This window comes from Dendrobium catenatum, unplaced genomic scaffold, assembly GCF_001605985.2.
Source record: "Dendrobium catenatum unplaced genomic scaffold, ASM160598v2 fragScaff_scaffold_621, whole genome shotgun sequence".
Lineage (NCBI taxonomy): Eukaryota > Viridiplantae > Streptophyta > Magnoliopsida > Asparagales > Orchidaceae > Dendrobium > Dendrobium catenatum.
The window spans coordinates 17,856,361-17,870,809 of NW_021319083.1; the positions used below are offsets into that span (position 1 = coordinate 17,856,361).

General features: G+C 33.5%; 1 protein-coding gene across 1 annotated transcript in view; it reads left to right on the forward strand.

Moving 5' to 3' along the window:
* LOC110105434 (protein GID8 homolog) overlaps nucleotides 1-13,835 on the forward strand; it is an 18,873-nt gene extending 5,038 nt beyond the window's left edge. The window contains exons 4-6 of the mRNA XM_020834943.2: nucleotides 8,419-8,550; nucleotides 8,799-8,955; nucleotides 13,412-13,835. Coding sequence (XP_020690602.1) covers nucleotides 8,419-8,550; nucleotides 8,799-8,955; nucleotides 13,412-13,533 — 411 coding nt within the window. The 3' untranslated portion in view covers nucleotides 13,534-13,835. The remainder of the gene's footprint in view (nucleotides 1-8,418; nucleotides 8,551-8,798; nucleotides 8,956-13,411) is intronic.
* Nucleotides 13,836-14,449: the final 614 nt, after the last annotated feature.

Consider the following 14,449-nt stretch of genomic DNA (forward strand, 5'->3'; position numbering starts at 1 on the left):
TATAATAGTAATTGCTAAACCTTTCCATTAAAAAAGAGCATAAGATCGTTACCTATAAGAATGAAATAAGATTAATTAATATTTTCTTAATAAGAATAAAGATTTTTTAGATGCAAAGATTGTAAAGTTATTCTGAGTGAAAGTTGTGTACCTAGTATTGCTTATTATTTTGACTAAGTGAACGAGTGACATTGAAAAATAAAATATAAGTTGTCCTTGATTAGATGAGACATTCAAAAAATGCCTAAAAAAATGTGAATCTCGACTTAAGATTTGATTGTGCCATGAGAAATTCCGTTCAAAGAAGGCGAATTTTTAAAAATAAGAATCTTTAAATAATTAAATAGTGTAATAAAGTTTGAAATAATTTTTTTTTAAACTTCCCTAATAATGATTATGTAAAAAAAATAACTATAAATATTAAGAATGTTGCAAAGTGTCTAAAGAAAAAGCTCCTAATAGGAAAAATTTTAGTGTAATCAAATGCGTGAAAATTAAAGAATAAGAAGTTTATTATAAAATTGGTTTAAAGTAAAATCTTAGAAGGATAAATCAGAACGTCTTCGTAAGGACTCTAAGTAAGCAATATGCGCTGTAAAAGAATTTAGTTAATTATATATCATAAAGATAAGAAGTAGAAAAATTAGTATCGAAGTTTGCCAGTAAAGATAAAAAGAAGTAAAATTAGTTTTAATGATGTCATTAAGGATGAATATTAAAAAAAATATTTATAGAAACATATTCAATTAGGATGAATATTTATTAAGATTTTTTAATATTATAAAAACAATTGATTTATACTACATCATAATAAAATAAGTATATTTTTATATCCTATAGATAAATCAAAGATTAGCAGTCTTAAAGAAAACTGAAAGTGAAAAAGTGTTGGACCTGATATATTTAAAGAGGTTGGAAATGCTTAGGAGATAAAAAATTTCTGGCTTTCCAAAAATTATTAATATATTGTGAAGACAACAAAAAATGTCAGATAAATTGAGAAATTGTAGAATTAAAGTATGCACAAGGTTGAGAGATATATTAGAACTTTAATTCAGTCTCTTAATTAAAATTCATGGGAGAGAGTTATTAAGCAAGGTATAACGATACTAAATATTTCTCAAAATCAATTGGATTTATCAGCTGTCTAAACTATGAAATTAACTACAATTGAAGTGTTGATGAAATATTAGAGAGATAAGAAGATTCTACAATCATATTTGTGATTAGAGAAATATTAATGATAAAATGTTTCCCAAGAAAGCACTGATGTTCTAGAAAAGAAAGAGTTAAAGTATGCTATATGTATTTAAGTCATTAAGACTATGATCAGACTTAACTTGTGCTTCAAGCACAAGTGTTTGACCAATATTCTTTCTACCTATTTTTTTCTCATATATCCCTATCTTTAGTTGGATATATCAAATATTCAGCTTATGCCTAATTGTTCTTGCTTTCATGGATGTTCTACTAGACATTTGCAAGAGTTGTATGCTTTTTAGATACTATCATGTTTGTTGATGAATAGAAGGGAGTTAAGGAATAATTTGATATTCATGCAGCCAACCTTAAGAGTTTATACAAAGTTTTCAATTGATAGATCTAAAATCAACTACATGAAAATAATTTTAGTAAATAACATCTAGTGAGGATTTAACATTGCAATCAAGTCATTAAAAAAGAGTGCATTTTTAAATACTTGGTCTATTCAAAGAATGTGAAAACGATGAGATATATTAGTAGAATCAAGGCTTGATCATGGTTTGTATTCGTGAGAATGTTCGGCCATGTGTTGTATGAAAAATACCCCTCAAATCATACAAGAAAGTTCGATAACATGCTTTTGCAATCCTACAAACTTATGGTGCAGAATGCGACCATTAAAAAAAGCATAAAACTAAGTAAGTGTGCAGGGTGAGCTCAAATGGATGAGGGCTTTAACTCTTAGAACAAAATACTGAAAATTGAAGTAGCTCCACGACAACAACAAAACAACAACAACATCAAGCCATATCCCACTACTGGGTCGGCTACATGAATTCCTTTTTTCTCCATTGGTCCTATAAAAGTTCAAATTCCGTTAAATTCTAATAAAGAAAGGTCATTCCTAATATTTTCAACCAAGTCTTTAGGTCACCCCTACCTTTCTTAATCATAAGTCAAATCTAAACCTTACTCTCCAACCGCTCGCAAGCCGCCTTTATGACCAGAACATCTAACGCGACTTTCTCTAATCTTATCTTCTACGGAGCTACTCCAACCTTTTCACGTTAATGCTCATTTGTATCCTATCTCTAAGGGTAAACCATCATCCACGCTGACATTCCTCATCTCTGCCACGTTTAAAAACTTAACTAAGTATTATTGCTTCTCTTTTAGAAGCAACATTCGCACCATAAAGCATTGCAGCTCACTACCATTCTCTCTAGTTAGAATTTTCCCTTAAGTTTTGAGGGCTACATTCTCCTCACATAACAACCCGATGCATCTCCACTTCAACATCCAACTTGAATTCTGCTGATATATCCCATCATTTCACCATCACTCTGACAATAATCCAAAATCTAAACGTGATTACTCTTATATGTATTGATGCCCAAATCACAAACCTCACTTAGTCTATTACTTACAAAATGCACTTCAATATCCTTAATCTACTAAGGAAAACCTTAGAAAGCGAAAACTTTTAGTCTCTAATGTTGACCTCCATAATTCAAGTTTACTTTCAACTCCCTCTCTAGTCTTATCAACAAGAAGAATATCATCAGCAAAAAGCATACACCAAGGTACATCCTCTTGCAAATGTCTAGTGAGAACATCCATGACTAAAGCAAAAAGATAAAATGTTGGCCTGTGTTAAAAAAAGTAGAGACAAACCTAAAAAGATTTGGTTAGAGAGTGATGCAATCAAGAGTTGTCGTTTTATGTTTTCTTTATTTTCTACTTGTATTTCTAGCTTTCTTTCTCCAATAAATTTCAATTTTTTATGTTGACCCCCTTCATTTTCCTTGTTGGCCCCTGGTTTCCCTGCTGAAATTTGCTTTCCCTGCTATTGGTTGTCAGTTCTCCCTATGGTTGTTCGATTTTCTGCTGCTAGCTACTTGGTTTTCCCTATGACTGTTTGGTTTCCTAACTGCTGGTTGTTCGTATTTTCCCCCTGCTGATTTCCTATGTTAAGTGCTTTAACTTCTTATTATGAGGGCTGTCTTACTGGATTATTTGGTGGCACATTTATTTGGTCTATTTAATGCAATTTCCCCTTCATTCTCCTATAAATAGTGGATGATTTCGTTTGTGATAAAGGAGACTTCGAAGAATTTTTGGAATGTGATCATTCAAAACCTGCGGATTTGTCATAGCTTGCGAGTTATCTTCTTCTCCCTATCCTTCTTATATTTCGTCTCAAACTTCTATCTATACTTATCTCCGCAGTTCTCATTCCACCTGTATCTTTCTTCTCTAAAACTATTGTAAGTTTTAAGTTGTGTTGTGTCTTTTTCTATTATAAGTTGTAACTTGTAAGTAGTGTTAGTACTGCTTATTGTTGTTTGTTTGTGTTATTTTAGGTTTATGTGAATGAAAAAGAAAGTGTGTTTTTAGTGATGTAAATAGAAAGTAATGTTTGAGCTTTCATTTAATATTTTGGGCTAGCATTAAAAATAAGAGGTGTTCTTTTCTTTTTCTTATAATTTTGTCTAGGTTTGAGGGGGAAGATCTCAACAACAACAACATCAAGCCTTTATCTAACTACCTGGAGTCGGCTACATGAATCCTTTTTCTTCATTGTATATGTTAAGAGTAAAATTCTCATTTAAATTTAATAAAAAAGGTCATTTCTAATTTTTCTAGCCTAGTCTGTTTAGGTCTACCTCTAACTTTTTTAACATAGACTAAATTCAATACATCTACTCTCCTAACTAGGTCCTCGAAAGGTCAACGTTTTATGTGTCCAAATCATCTAAGGAGACTTTATCTAATCTTATATGCCACTGGTCCTGCACGAGCGGGTGGAGCCACGAGGTCGGCCTTGTGGAACCGGTTGGAGCTCGACTGGGCGGGTGGGCTGTGTGTGAGTTGCGGGGCGACTGGAGAGGTCAAATGGGACTCAGGTCAATTTCGGGTCGAATTCGGGTCAGCGGGTTAACCTGTACCTGACTTGATTTTTTAAATGGATCTAAAAATTGAAACTCGAACTTGACCCGTTTGTTAAACAGGTTGACCCGAACCCAAATTTTTTATGTCGGGTAATCGAGTCGAGTCAATAATTTACACCCCTAGGCCCTAGCGTAAATATAACAAGAAGTGTGCAAGGACTGTTGCACTAACACCTGGCTATTGTATTAATAAGCAAGAGTTCCTACATCATTGACGGATGCTGGTAAAGAAGCTTGTCCTTGAAACTATAATTTGGATAGGAACTTGAAATATAAGTTCTGTTACAGTTAAATTAATGAAATTAATAAATATTATAATTTATAGGAAGATAAATTTTTATGTATTCAAGAAATTAAATGGGTTAGAGAGAAGGATAAGGACTTGATAATTTAAAATTTAAATTATGATATTTAAGTAGGAATCTTAGAAGAAATGATTTAATTGTGATTATAGATAAGAGTTTGAAGAATAATATTGTAAAATTAATAAAATTGAAGATAAAATTATAGTTTTAAAGATTATTGTTAATATTAAAAATATTAATATTATAAGTGTTTATGCACCTCAAGTTGGTTTAGATATATGTTCAAAATTAAAATTTTGTAATGACTTAGAAGAATTAATATAATGGATACCTCATGAATAAAGAGGTTTTATTGGAGGGGATTTAAATGGACATATTGGTAGAGTGATAGAAGATTTTAAAAACATTCATGGTGGTTATGAGTTTAGAGCAACTAATGAAGGTGATAAGATCATATTAAATATTTAAATTTTGCTATAACTTATAATTTTATAATTTTAATATCTTATTTAAGAACAGAGAGGAAGATCTGATTACTTATAAGAATGAATATAGTAAGATTTAGATTGATTATTTTCTTATAAGAAAATAGTTTGTTTAGATTGTGAAGTTTGTAAAGTTATTATGAGTGAAAGTTTGTGTACCTAGCATTGCTTATTAGTTTTGGACTTTAAGATGAATGAGCGGAATAAAAAATAAAATATAATGTTGTCCTTGGATTAGATGAGGGCTTTCAAAAAATGCTAAAAATAATTTATGTGTAAGTTTCTTGATCTTAAGATTTTGATTGTGCATGAAAAAACTGATGTTATGTAGAAAAAATAGCTAGTAATATTAAGAATATTGCAAAGTATGTGTCTAGAGTATCAAAAGAAAAAACTCATAATAGTAAAAATAATTAGTGGAATCAAAATATGCAGGAAAAAATAAAAATAAAAATTTTATTATAAATTTTGGTTTAAATGTAAAATCTCAGAAGGAAAGATATAGAATGGCTCGTAAGGACTTTAAACAAGCAATATGCGCAACAAATAATTTACTTTTTAATGATTTATATAATAGATTAAGGAAGGTGAAAAATGTATGTATAAGTTTGCCAAGTAAAGAGATAGGAAAAGTAAAGATTTAGTTCAAGTGAAGTGCATGAAGGATGAATATTAAAAAATATTTTTATTAGAAGAGGATATTTAATTAGGTGGATGAGATATTTCGATAAGGTTTTTAATGAATATTATAAGAATACAATTGATTTTAATGACCTTAGCATCATATATGAAAATAAAGATTTTTTTTTATCATCGTATTATTAGTAAAGGCGGCCTTCCGATGACCCGGTTAGGAGAGTAGAGGTATTAGATTTGACTTGTGTTAAGAAAGGTAGGGGTAGACCTAAAAAGACTTGGTTAGAAAATATTAGGAATGACTTTTCTTTATTAGATTTAAACGAGAATTTGACTTTTAATAGGACACAATGGAGAAAAAGGATTCATGTAGCCGACCCCACGTAGTGGGATAAAGGCTTGATGTTGTTGTTGTTGTTGTATCGTATTATTAGTAAAGTCAAAGTTAGAGAGACTTTAAAAAAATAAAATGTGAAAAAGTTGTTGGACCTGATGATATTTTAACAGAGGTGTGGAAATGCTTAGGAGATGAAAGAATTTATTGGCTTTTCAAAGTTTTAATATTATTATGAAGACTAAAAATATGTCAGATAAATTGGGGAGTGTGTTGGCTCTTATTTTTAAGAATAAAGGTGATGCACAAGAGTGTGCGAATTATAGAGGATTTAAGTTTATGTCTCTTACATTAAAACTATGGGAGAGTTATTGAGCATATGTTACAACGTGATATTAATATTTCTTAAAATTAATTTGGTTTCATGCCGGGTTGGTCTACTACGAAAGTTATACATTTATTGAGAAGGTTTTACATATCATATTTGTTGATTTAGAGAAAGCATATGATAAAGTTCCAAGAGAAATGCACTTAAGAGTTCTAGAAAAGAAATTAGTTAATAATGCTTATTTGTATTCAAGTCATCAAGGATATGTAGGCATGAGCTGTTACTTTTGTTCAAGCACAATGTGATTTGACCAAATATTTTTCTATTTCAGTTGGATTATATCAAAGATCAGCTTTATGCCTATATTGTTTTTCTTTTGCCATGGATGTTCTTACTAGACATTTGCAAGAGGATGCATCCGCATGTATGCTTTTTGTTGATGATATCATGTTTTTTGATGAGATGCGAGAGGGAGTTGAAGGAAAATTTGAATTATGGAGGTCAACCTTACATTTTGAAAGTTTTTTAGAGTAATTTTAGTAGTAATAGATCTAGTGGAGGAATTGTAATATTGGGCAATCAAGTCATTAAAAAAGAGTACATGTTTTACATGGCTTGGGTCTATTGTTCAAAGTGATGGTGAAATAGATGAGGATATTATTAGTAGAATTCAAGTTGGATGGTTGATGTGGAGGAATGCATCGGGCATGTTGTGTGATAGAAAAATACCCTTCAAACATAAAGGAAAATTCTATAAGATGGTGGTGAGACCTACAATGCTTTATGGTGCAGAATGTTGGCCATTTGAAGAGAAGCATAAAACTAAGTTTAATGTTGCAGAGTTGAGGATGCTCAAATGGATGAGTGGCTTTACTCTTAGAGACAAAATGTGAAATGAGTATATACGTGAAAAGGTTGGAGTAGATCCAGTGACATAAGATTAGAGAGAGTTGCCTTAGATGGTTTGGTCACATTAAATGTTGGCCTTCTGATGACTCAGTTAGGAGAGTAGATATATTAGATTTGATTTATGTTAAAAAAGGTAGAGACAAATCTAAAAAGATTTGTTTAGAAAGTGATGCAGTCAAGAGTTGTTATTTTATATTTTCTTTATTTTATACTTATATTTCTAGCTTTCTTTCTCCAGTGACTTTTAGTTTTTTCTGTTGACCCTTCGTTTTCCCTGTTGGCCCCTCGGTTTCCCTGCTGAAATTCGCTTTCCCTACTATTGGCTCTCACTTTTCCCTATGGCTGTTCGATTTTCTGCTATTGACTGCTTAGTTTTCCCTATGATTGTTTCGGTTTCCTAACTGTTGGTTGTTCGTTTTTTCCCTTTGCTGATTTCCTATGCTAAGTGCTTTAACTTCTTATTATGAGGGTTGTCTTGAAGGGTTTCTATTTGTTGTTTTGGTGGCACATTTATGTAGTCTATTTAATGCAATTTCATCTTCTTTCTCCTAGAAATAATGACTAATTTCCTTTGTGAAAAAGGAGACTTTGAAGAATTTTTGGAATGTGATCATTTAAAACCTGCAAGTTTGCCATAGGTTGCCAGCTATCTTCTTCTCCCTATCCTTCTTATATTTCGTCTCGAACTTCTGTCTATTCTTCTCTCCACGGTTCCTATTTCACTTATATCTTTCTTCTCTAAAACTATTATAAGTTTTAAGTTGTGTCGTGTCTTGTTCTATTATAAGTTGTAAGTTGTGTTAGTACTGCTTTATTGTTGTGTTTGTTTGTGTCATTTAAAGGTTATGTGAATGAAAAAGGAAGTGTGTTTTTATTTACATTCCTAGAGCAAAGTTGGTTCTTAGGTTGTCTCAAAAAGTATTAGAAATGACCTTTTTTTTCTTATTAGAGTTAACTGAGAATGACTCTTAACAAAATACAGTGGAGAAAAAGGATTCATGTAGCCGATCCCACGTAGTGGGATAAAAGCATGGCATTGTTATTGTTGTGTATTTGGATAATTTGCATTTCCATTGAATCAGGAAATTTTTATTTGTCTCAGCTAGTTAGTTCTGTTTTGAAATGGTGCAATTGCTTGCCAATGTACACTGATTTATGTATATGTAGATATGAACAAGCATGATAATATCGGGGCATACTGTCTTTATTTAGTACGCTTGTAAGGTGCTTTATTGATTTCTGATTTGGTTATGCTTTTTTTGTTCAGATTCTTGATACCAATCCACAACTATATTTCCATCTACAACAGCAAAGACTGATAGAATTAATACGATATGGAAAAGTAGAAGAGGCTCTCGAGTTTGCACAGGAAGAGCTTGCACCAAGAGGGGAGGAAAATGTACGGACCTTTAATCGTTTGCTTACGTCTCTCATGCTTATTTCTCAGGAATTCTTACATAAGGCTTTTTTTTTCTTGTTTTTGCCAAGACAATCAAAATATCATTTAATTTATTTAAAGTATTTTTGCTGCTGCAGATATATTGTTCTTTGATCGTGTTTTGTATATTTACTTCGATGATGAAACAGAATGACCGTGAGATGCCTTTTTAACTTCGGGCTTCTAAAGTAAATTAATTTCTATTGTAGCAAAACTTTTTGGAGGAATTGGAGAGGACAGTTGCCCTGCTAGCATTTGAGGATGCAAAGAATTGTCCCTATGGTGAACTTTTGGATGTGTCACAGCGGTTAAAAACTGCAAGTGAGGTGAATGCTGCCATATTAACAAGTCAGAGCCACGAGAAAGGTGGGCACCAGTTGATATTGACCCTCTCTCTCTAGCTCTGTCATATTGAATTTCTTCTAGTTATTTGAAACCATGTGAATAATTGCTACTTTTCTGCATCTTCAATTTTTTTCCCTGGTCTCTTCTTCAGATGATTTGACCTGATTACCCAGTTTATTGGAATTTCTAAGGCTTTAGTCCCAGTTTGGAAGCAAGTCCAGTAAAAATGCCTTCCTTTTTCTTGCTTGTGTGGAGAAATATTTCATCTACTTACTTTTTTAGTTTGATTGTCTCTTAATAAAATACTTGTCCTCTTAGTTAAAAACGAGAACTTAATTAGGCTGGAATGATTTTAGTTTATTGCAATTGCAAGTAACTCGTGCTTTTTGTGTTTGTTGTGTAAGGGTTTTTTGTGTCTTAATTATTAAATATAAGAGCCTTAAATCTAGCCATATAGGATGAATATAAAAGAAAATAAATAAAAAGGAAAATATTCATAAATAAGTATATTCCCTAATTTGATATTCTTCCAATATAATTTTTTTTTTAATTATTTTTCCTAACATACATCATATGCCTACACTCTCTTACAAGATGGAGCATATATAATTGTTAGGATCAACCTATTACTTGACGATAAAATGGTGATAACCCAAGGTTTTGGTAAAGAAATCTCGCTTATTCTGTATTGGAGACATAAGGTAATAATTATCTTGGAAAGCATGACATCATGTATGAAATGACAAAATAATGCAAAATGTTTGGTTCATTCATGAAAAATAAGATTGATGGCAATATAGATGATAACATGATTGTCATTGTATACTATTATAAGCGATTAAGCGGAGTAATGAAAATGAAATTCCCATAAAAAAATTTATACCCACAACATTTTGCATATTGAGTGAGCCATCGCTTTGTATTCACCCTTAGTTATAGATCATTAGATCTGGTCACAACAGTTAATTATTATTTTTTATGTGTGTGGCTTGGATACCTCCAACAAAAATGCAACATCATGAATTGAATTTTTTTATTTTCAACAAAGATATCATATTCAACATAAAAAAAAATATTTTAATATTCAAGTACTCAATTTTAGTTTCGAGTAACCATTTTTCAAGAGGCTTTTTGATACATTTGAGAACACATTTAACTTCTTAATTCTTTTGTTTTAGATTTTTTGCATGTCTTGACTAACATATCCAACAACGAATGAGATAGGCTGGGTAAACATTCCTGTAAATCAATTTGCCAATGAAACTTCAATACTAAGATGGGTGATCTAGTAGCTCTTCATGATCATACATGGACTAAATCTTTATAAGGGTATTAGCTGGCTTGAAGTAAAAATGATCAGTTTCTTCAAGAAGATTAGTACCGTACTTTCTCTGTGATAGGGATTTTTTTTTTCTATTTGTAGATTCAACTCCAAGAAAATATTTAGATCATCATAGATCTTTTGTGATAAGATACTTTTGCAGGTCGTGTTTTAATTTTGAGACGCCATTATATTGACTACTTGCAATGTGCAAGATGTCGTCAACAAAAGTAGCAAGTGTGATAGAGCCTGAGACAGTATATCAAATGAAGATAGAATGATTTGTGGTGTTATTATGAATGTGAATTTTAATAAGGATCTTGCAAAATTTGTCAAACAAAACCCTTGGTTTGAAACCATAAATATCTTCCCAACTCAAGTAAACATGCATGATTGATACAACTCATACGAAATTAACCAAGGTAAGTTATAGTAATTTGAAACATGGCCGGTATTGTAAATCTTCTGAAATCCTTATCCAGAGTCCATGAGTGAAGGCCTTAAATAAATGGTACAAAAAGCCTGTGTACAGGAGGTGTATTCTATATCATAAATAACACATAAAAATTGCAGGAATAAAAGCCCAGGCCTGAGACGCATGGATATGATAGCGGTATGAAGAACCGTATGAAGTTCAAAAGCCATGCTTGAAGTCCAATCCATGAGGCAAGCTGGTTTCAGGCACTTGTAGCAGGCGATAAGGTAAAACAGCAAGAATAAAAAAAACAAAATCATACACGACTATACTGCAGCATCCAAACCCTTATAACTTTCCAATACTCACATAATAACAGCCACATATTTAGATATGGCTTGAATTCTAGTACTGAACCTAGGATCCGCCATGAACTGAACTAGCCCAAGCCCACCCGAAATCACATAGAACAACCTACCACTAAGAAATCAAATTAATTCAGACACTTCCTGTTTTTATGGGTGCTCATCATAAGCATGCGCAAAATACTTAAATTAAAATTTTAAAATAAAATAAAACTGCTCAAAATAAATTTGTTCAGGTCAGTTATTCAATGGTCATTTCTATGAAGATCTCCATTAAAATTCAGGTTAATAATCTCCACACCAAAGAGGTTAAATTACAATGGCTACAACATGAGCCCCTGTGCATGTAAATGAAAAGTAATGTCTGACACCAGAATTCAAAGTCTGAGGGGGAACATGCAGTCCAAAATACTCTTTTCTAAAATATAAATTACGTCATTTCAGGTATGAAGCTAGTTCTCTTCAACTAAGCAATTTTTAGTATTAGAAAGGTAGAATGCTCTAAACAGTTACAATATTCTAAATTAAATGAATTTGTAAGGAATAGGAACTTTTCCACAACAAAAAGTCTCGTCTCTTTTTTTGTTTGATTGGTCTACCCTCTCTTATATAGCCACTTGGACAGTTTGTGAACGTTTTTGTTATCTTATTCAGTTCTTTTCTTTTTATCACCTGGACCCTTTCATAATCATCACAATCATCTTCACCCGGTTTGTGGTGACAAAGGTTGGAGAGATTATGACGGGTGGTCATCATATCGTTTGGAGGTTAATCAGGATGCGCCACGTCACCCGATACACAGTAACGGTCCACAACGTATTGGTGATGTGGAACATCTTGATTGGCCTCTAGACGGCGTTTGGTGACTGCACGTAATAATTTCGCCAAAGGTTCGGTCATGTTTATGCTTTATAATTTGGATACCTATATTTAATATAGCTGATTTGTTGAGTAAATTTTGACCAAGCTAACCTCGCCCCAGCCTTTTTCATACCAAATCCTTTCAGTTTCATTGCCGTTGTTTTAGAAAATTGCTTACTTGCTGTTACGTCCTGGAATATTCGCGGCGGTAGAGAAATATATGGTTTAACGTCTTAGTATTGTATGAAGATCCAGCACACAAACAGATAAGAGAGGGGGTGAAACATTCATAAGAGACACCAGAGTTTTTACGTGGAAAACCCCTAAAAAGGGGGAAAAACTACGGGGCCTGGCCCAGTTTGAATGAATCCACTAGTATTTGCAGTCGATTACAAATGAGGCCCTTCCTTGGGAGAAGGCCTTGGATTGATGTAGCAAATGTACATCATATAGATTGCATTACATGGTAGGAGTTACATATACATGTTTGTTTGGCCTGAAGGACCGTAGTCGGCAGGAGACCGTAGTCGGCAGGAAACCGGGGTCAGAAAGACTGTTGTTTGTTGATGGAGGTTGGAAGGACCATAGTAGGCGACGAATGCCTGAAGGACCGTAGTCGATAGAAAACTGGGGTCTGAAAGACCGTTGTCTAGTGATGTTGGTCGGACGGACCGTAGTAGGCATCAGAGGTCAGAAGGACCGTAGGCGGTAGGAGATAAGGAGTCAGGTGTTAGACCCAGTGTCACTTGGAAGATCGGGTGTTGATGGTCTGGCCTTGGGTAGGACGTCGGGTCTGAACGTCGGGCCTTAAGCAGGACGTCGGGTCTTCAGCGGGACGTAGGGACTGAACATCGGGCCTTAAGCGGGACGTCGAGTCTTAAGCAGGACGTAGGGACTGAACGTCGGGCTTAAGCGGGACGTTGAGTCTTCAGCAGGACGTAGGAACTGAACGTCGGGCCTTAAGCAGGACGTCGGGTCTTCAACAGGATGTAGGGACTGAACGTCGGGCCTTAAGCAGGACGTCGGGTCTTCATTTGGGCTCGGATTGGGTCGAACTTGGTGTCGTTAGATTCGTATTTCCGAGACGCTCAGTTTGACTATAAGCTCACTGAAATCGGAGTTCACGTGATCCCGAATTTAATTTTTGATGTTTCCAACTTGATTCTGCATCGAGATTCATGCTCGATCAGGATAAATTCGTGATGACGTATCACTTGCATTGATGGATTTTTGAATTTATTTGTTATATGGTTTATTGGGATCTGAATACCTATAAATCTTTTTCATGTGCATAAAAAATTCTAGGACAATCATGTTCCGGTAAATGTATAGATGACTTCCATCGAGATTAAATGAGAGCTACTATCTTTGAATTGATCACAACCTTAATTTTACCTACTGCACGTACTGCTCTAACCGATGCTGGCACTCCAGCCAATATAGCTTCCCTTGTTTTATCTGGAAGCTGATTTTAGTCTGTCTATTCATATGGTTCTAACTTGTTTCAACTTTCAGATCCAAAGCTTCCAAGCTTGCTAAAGATGCTTATATGGGCTCAAAACCAGCTTGATGACAAAGCAGCTTATCCTCGTATCAATGATCTATCCACAGCAACACTAGAAGAGCCGGCCATCTAAAGTGGAAGCTTTCAATACTCAAAATATTGGAAACCAGGTCAGATGCTTCGATTTTTCATTGGATGGAGTGATGGGGGTTTATGTGAAATTTGAATCCCGAGCCACATTATTTAGTTTTAAGGTGACATTTCTCTGCTGCAATCATGATGTACAAGTTGTGTTGTGACTACGTTTTTTTTTTTTTTTTTATGTTCCCTCAAAATATATAGACTATAAACTTTATAAATATTTATTCCGTGATGACGGACTTCAATTCTACTTCTAACTTGAGATGTGTTAGTACCATGTAGTTCTTTATGTCCTTTACTATTATTATTATTATTATTCTTCTCTTTTTTCCATGTCCTTTATGCTTGTTTATTTGTATGACAAATGTATAAGTATTTATCACTTAGATTTATTTTAAATAATAAATAACCCGAGTCCTGATCAACCTACTTTAACAAAAGCTTTAAATCAACCCCTCTTTCTGCCTCCCATTCCGTTAACTAAAGGGATTCTTAGGCTTCATTTGGGGCGGCTTTCTGCTACTCAACGTGTAGTTCAAAAAAATAAAAATTTTGTAAAAAAAGCTGCTTTATGAAGCAGTAAGAAAGTTGTCCCAATGAAGCCTTAGTCAATAGTGCTGTTAGATCAGTTCAGCCTTTAAGGCTTCGTTTGGGACGGCTTTTTTTATTGTTTTTTAAAACGGAGTTGTAGTACAAATTTTTTAATTTTTGTACTAAAACTCCATTTTCAGAAGCAATAAAAAAGTCGTCCCAAACGAAGCCTAAGTTTGATTGAAGACATCGGGGAGTCATTTTGGAGATGATTAATAGAATGACAATGTGTGTTTAACATTTGAACTTTTGGTAATTGTGGATCTCCCAGATGTATGCGATTGCCATTCCAATCTCTATAGTGAAGTGCTTTTAGA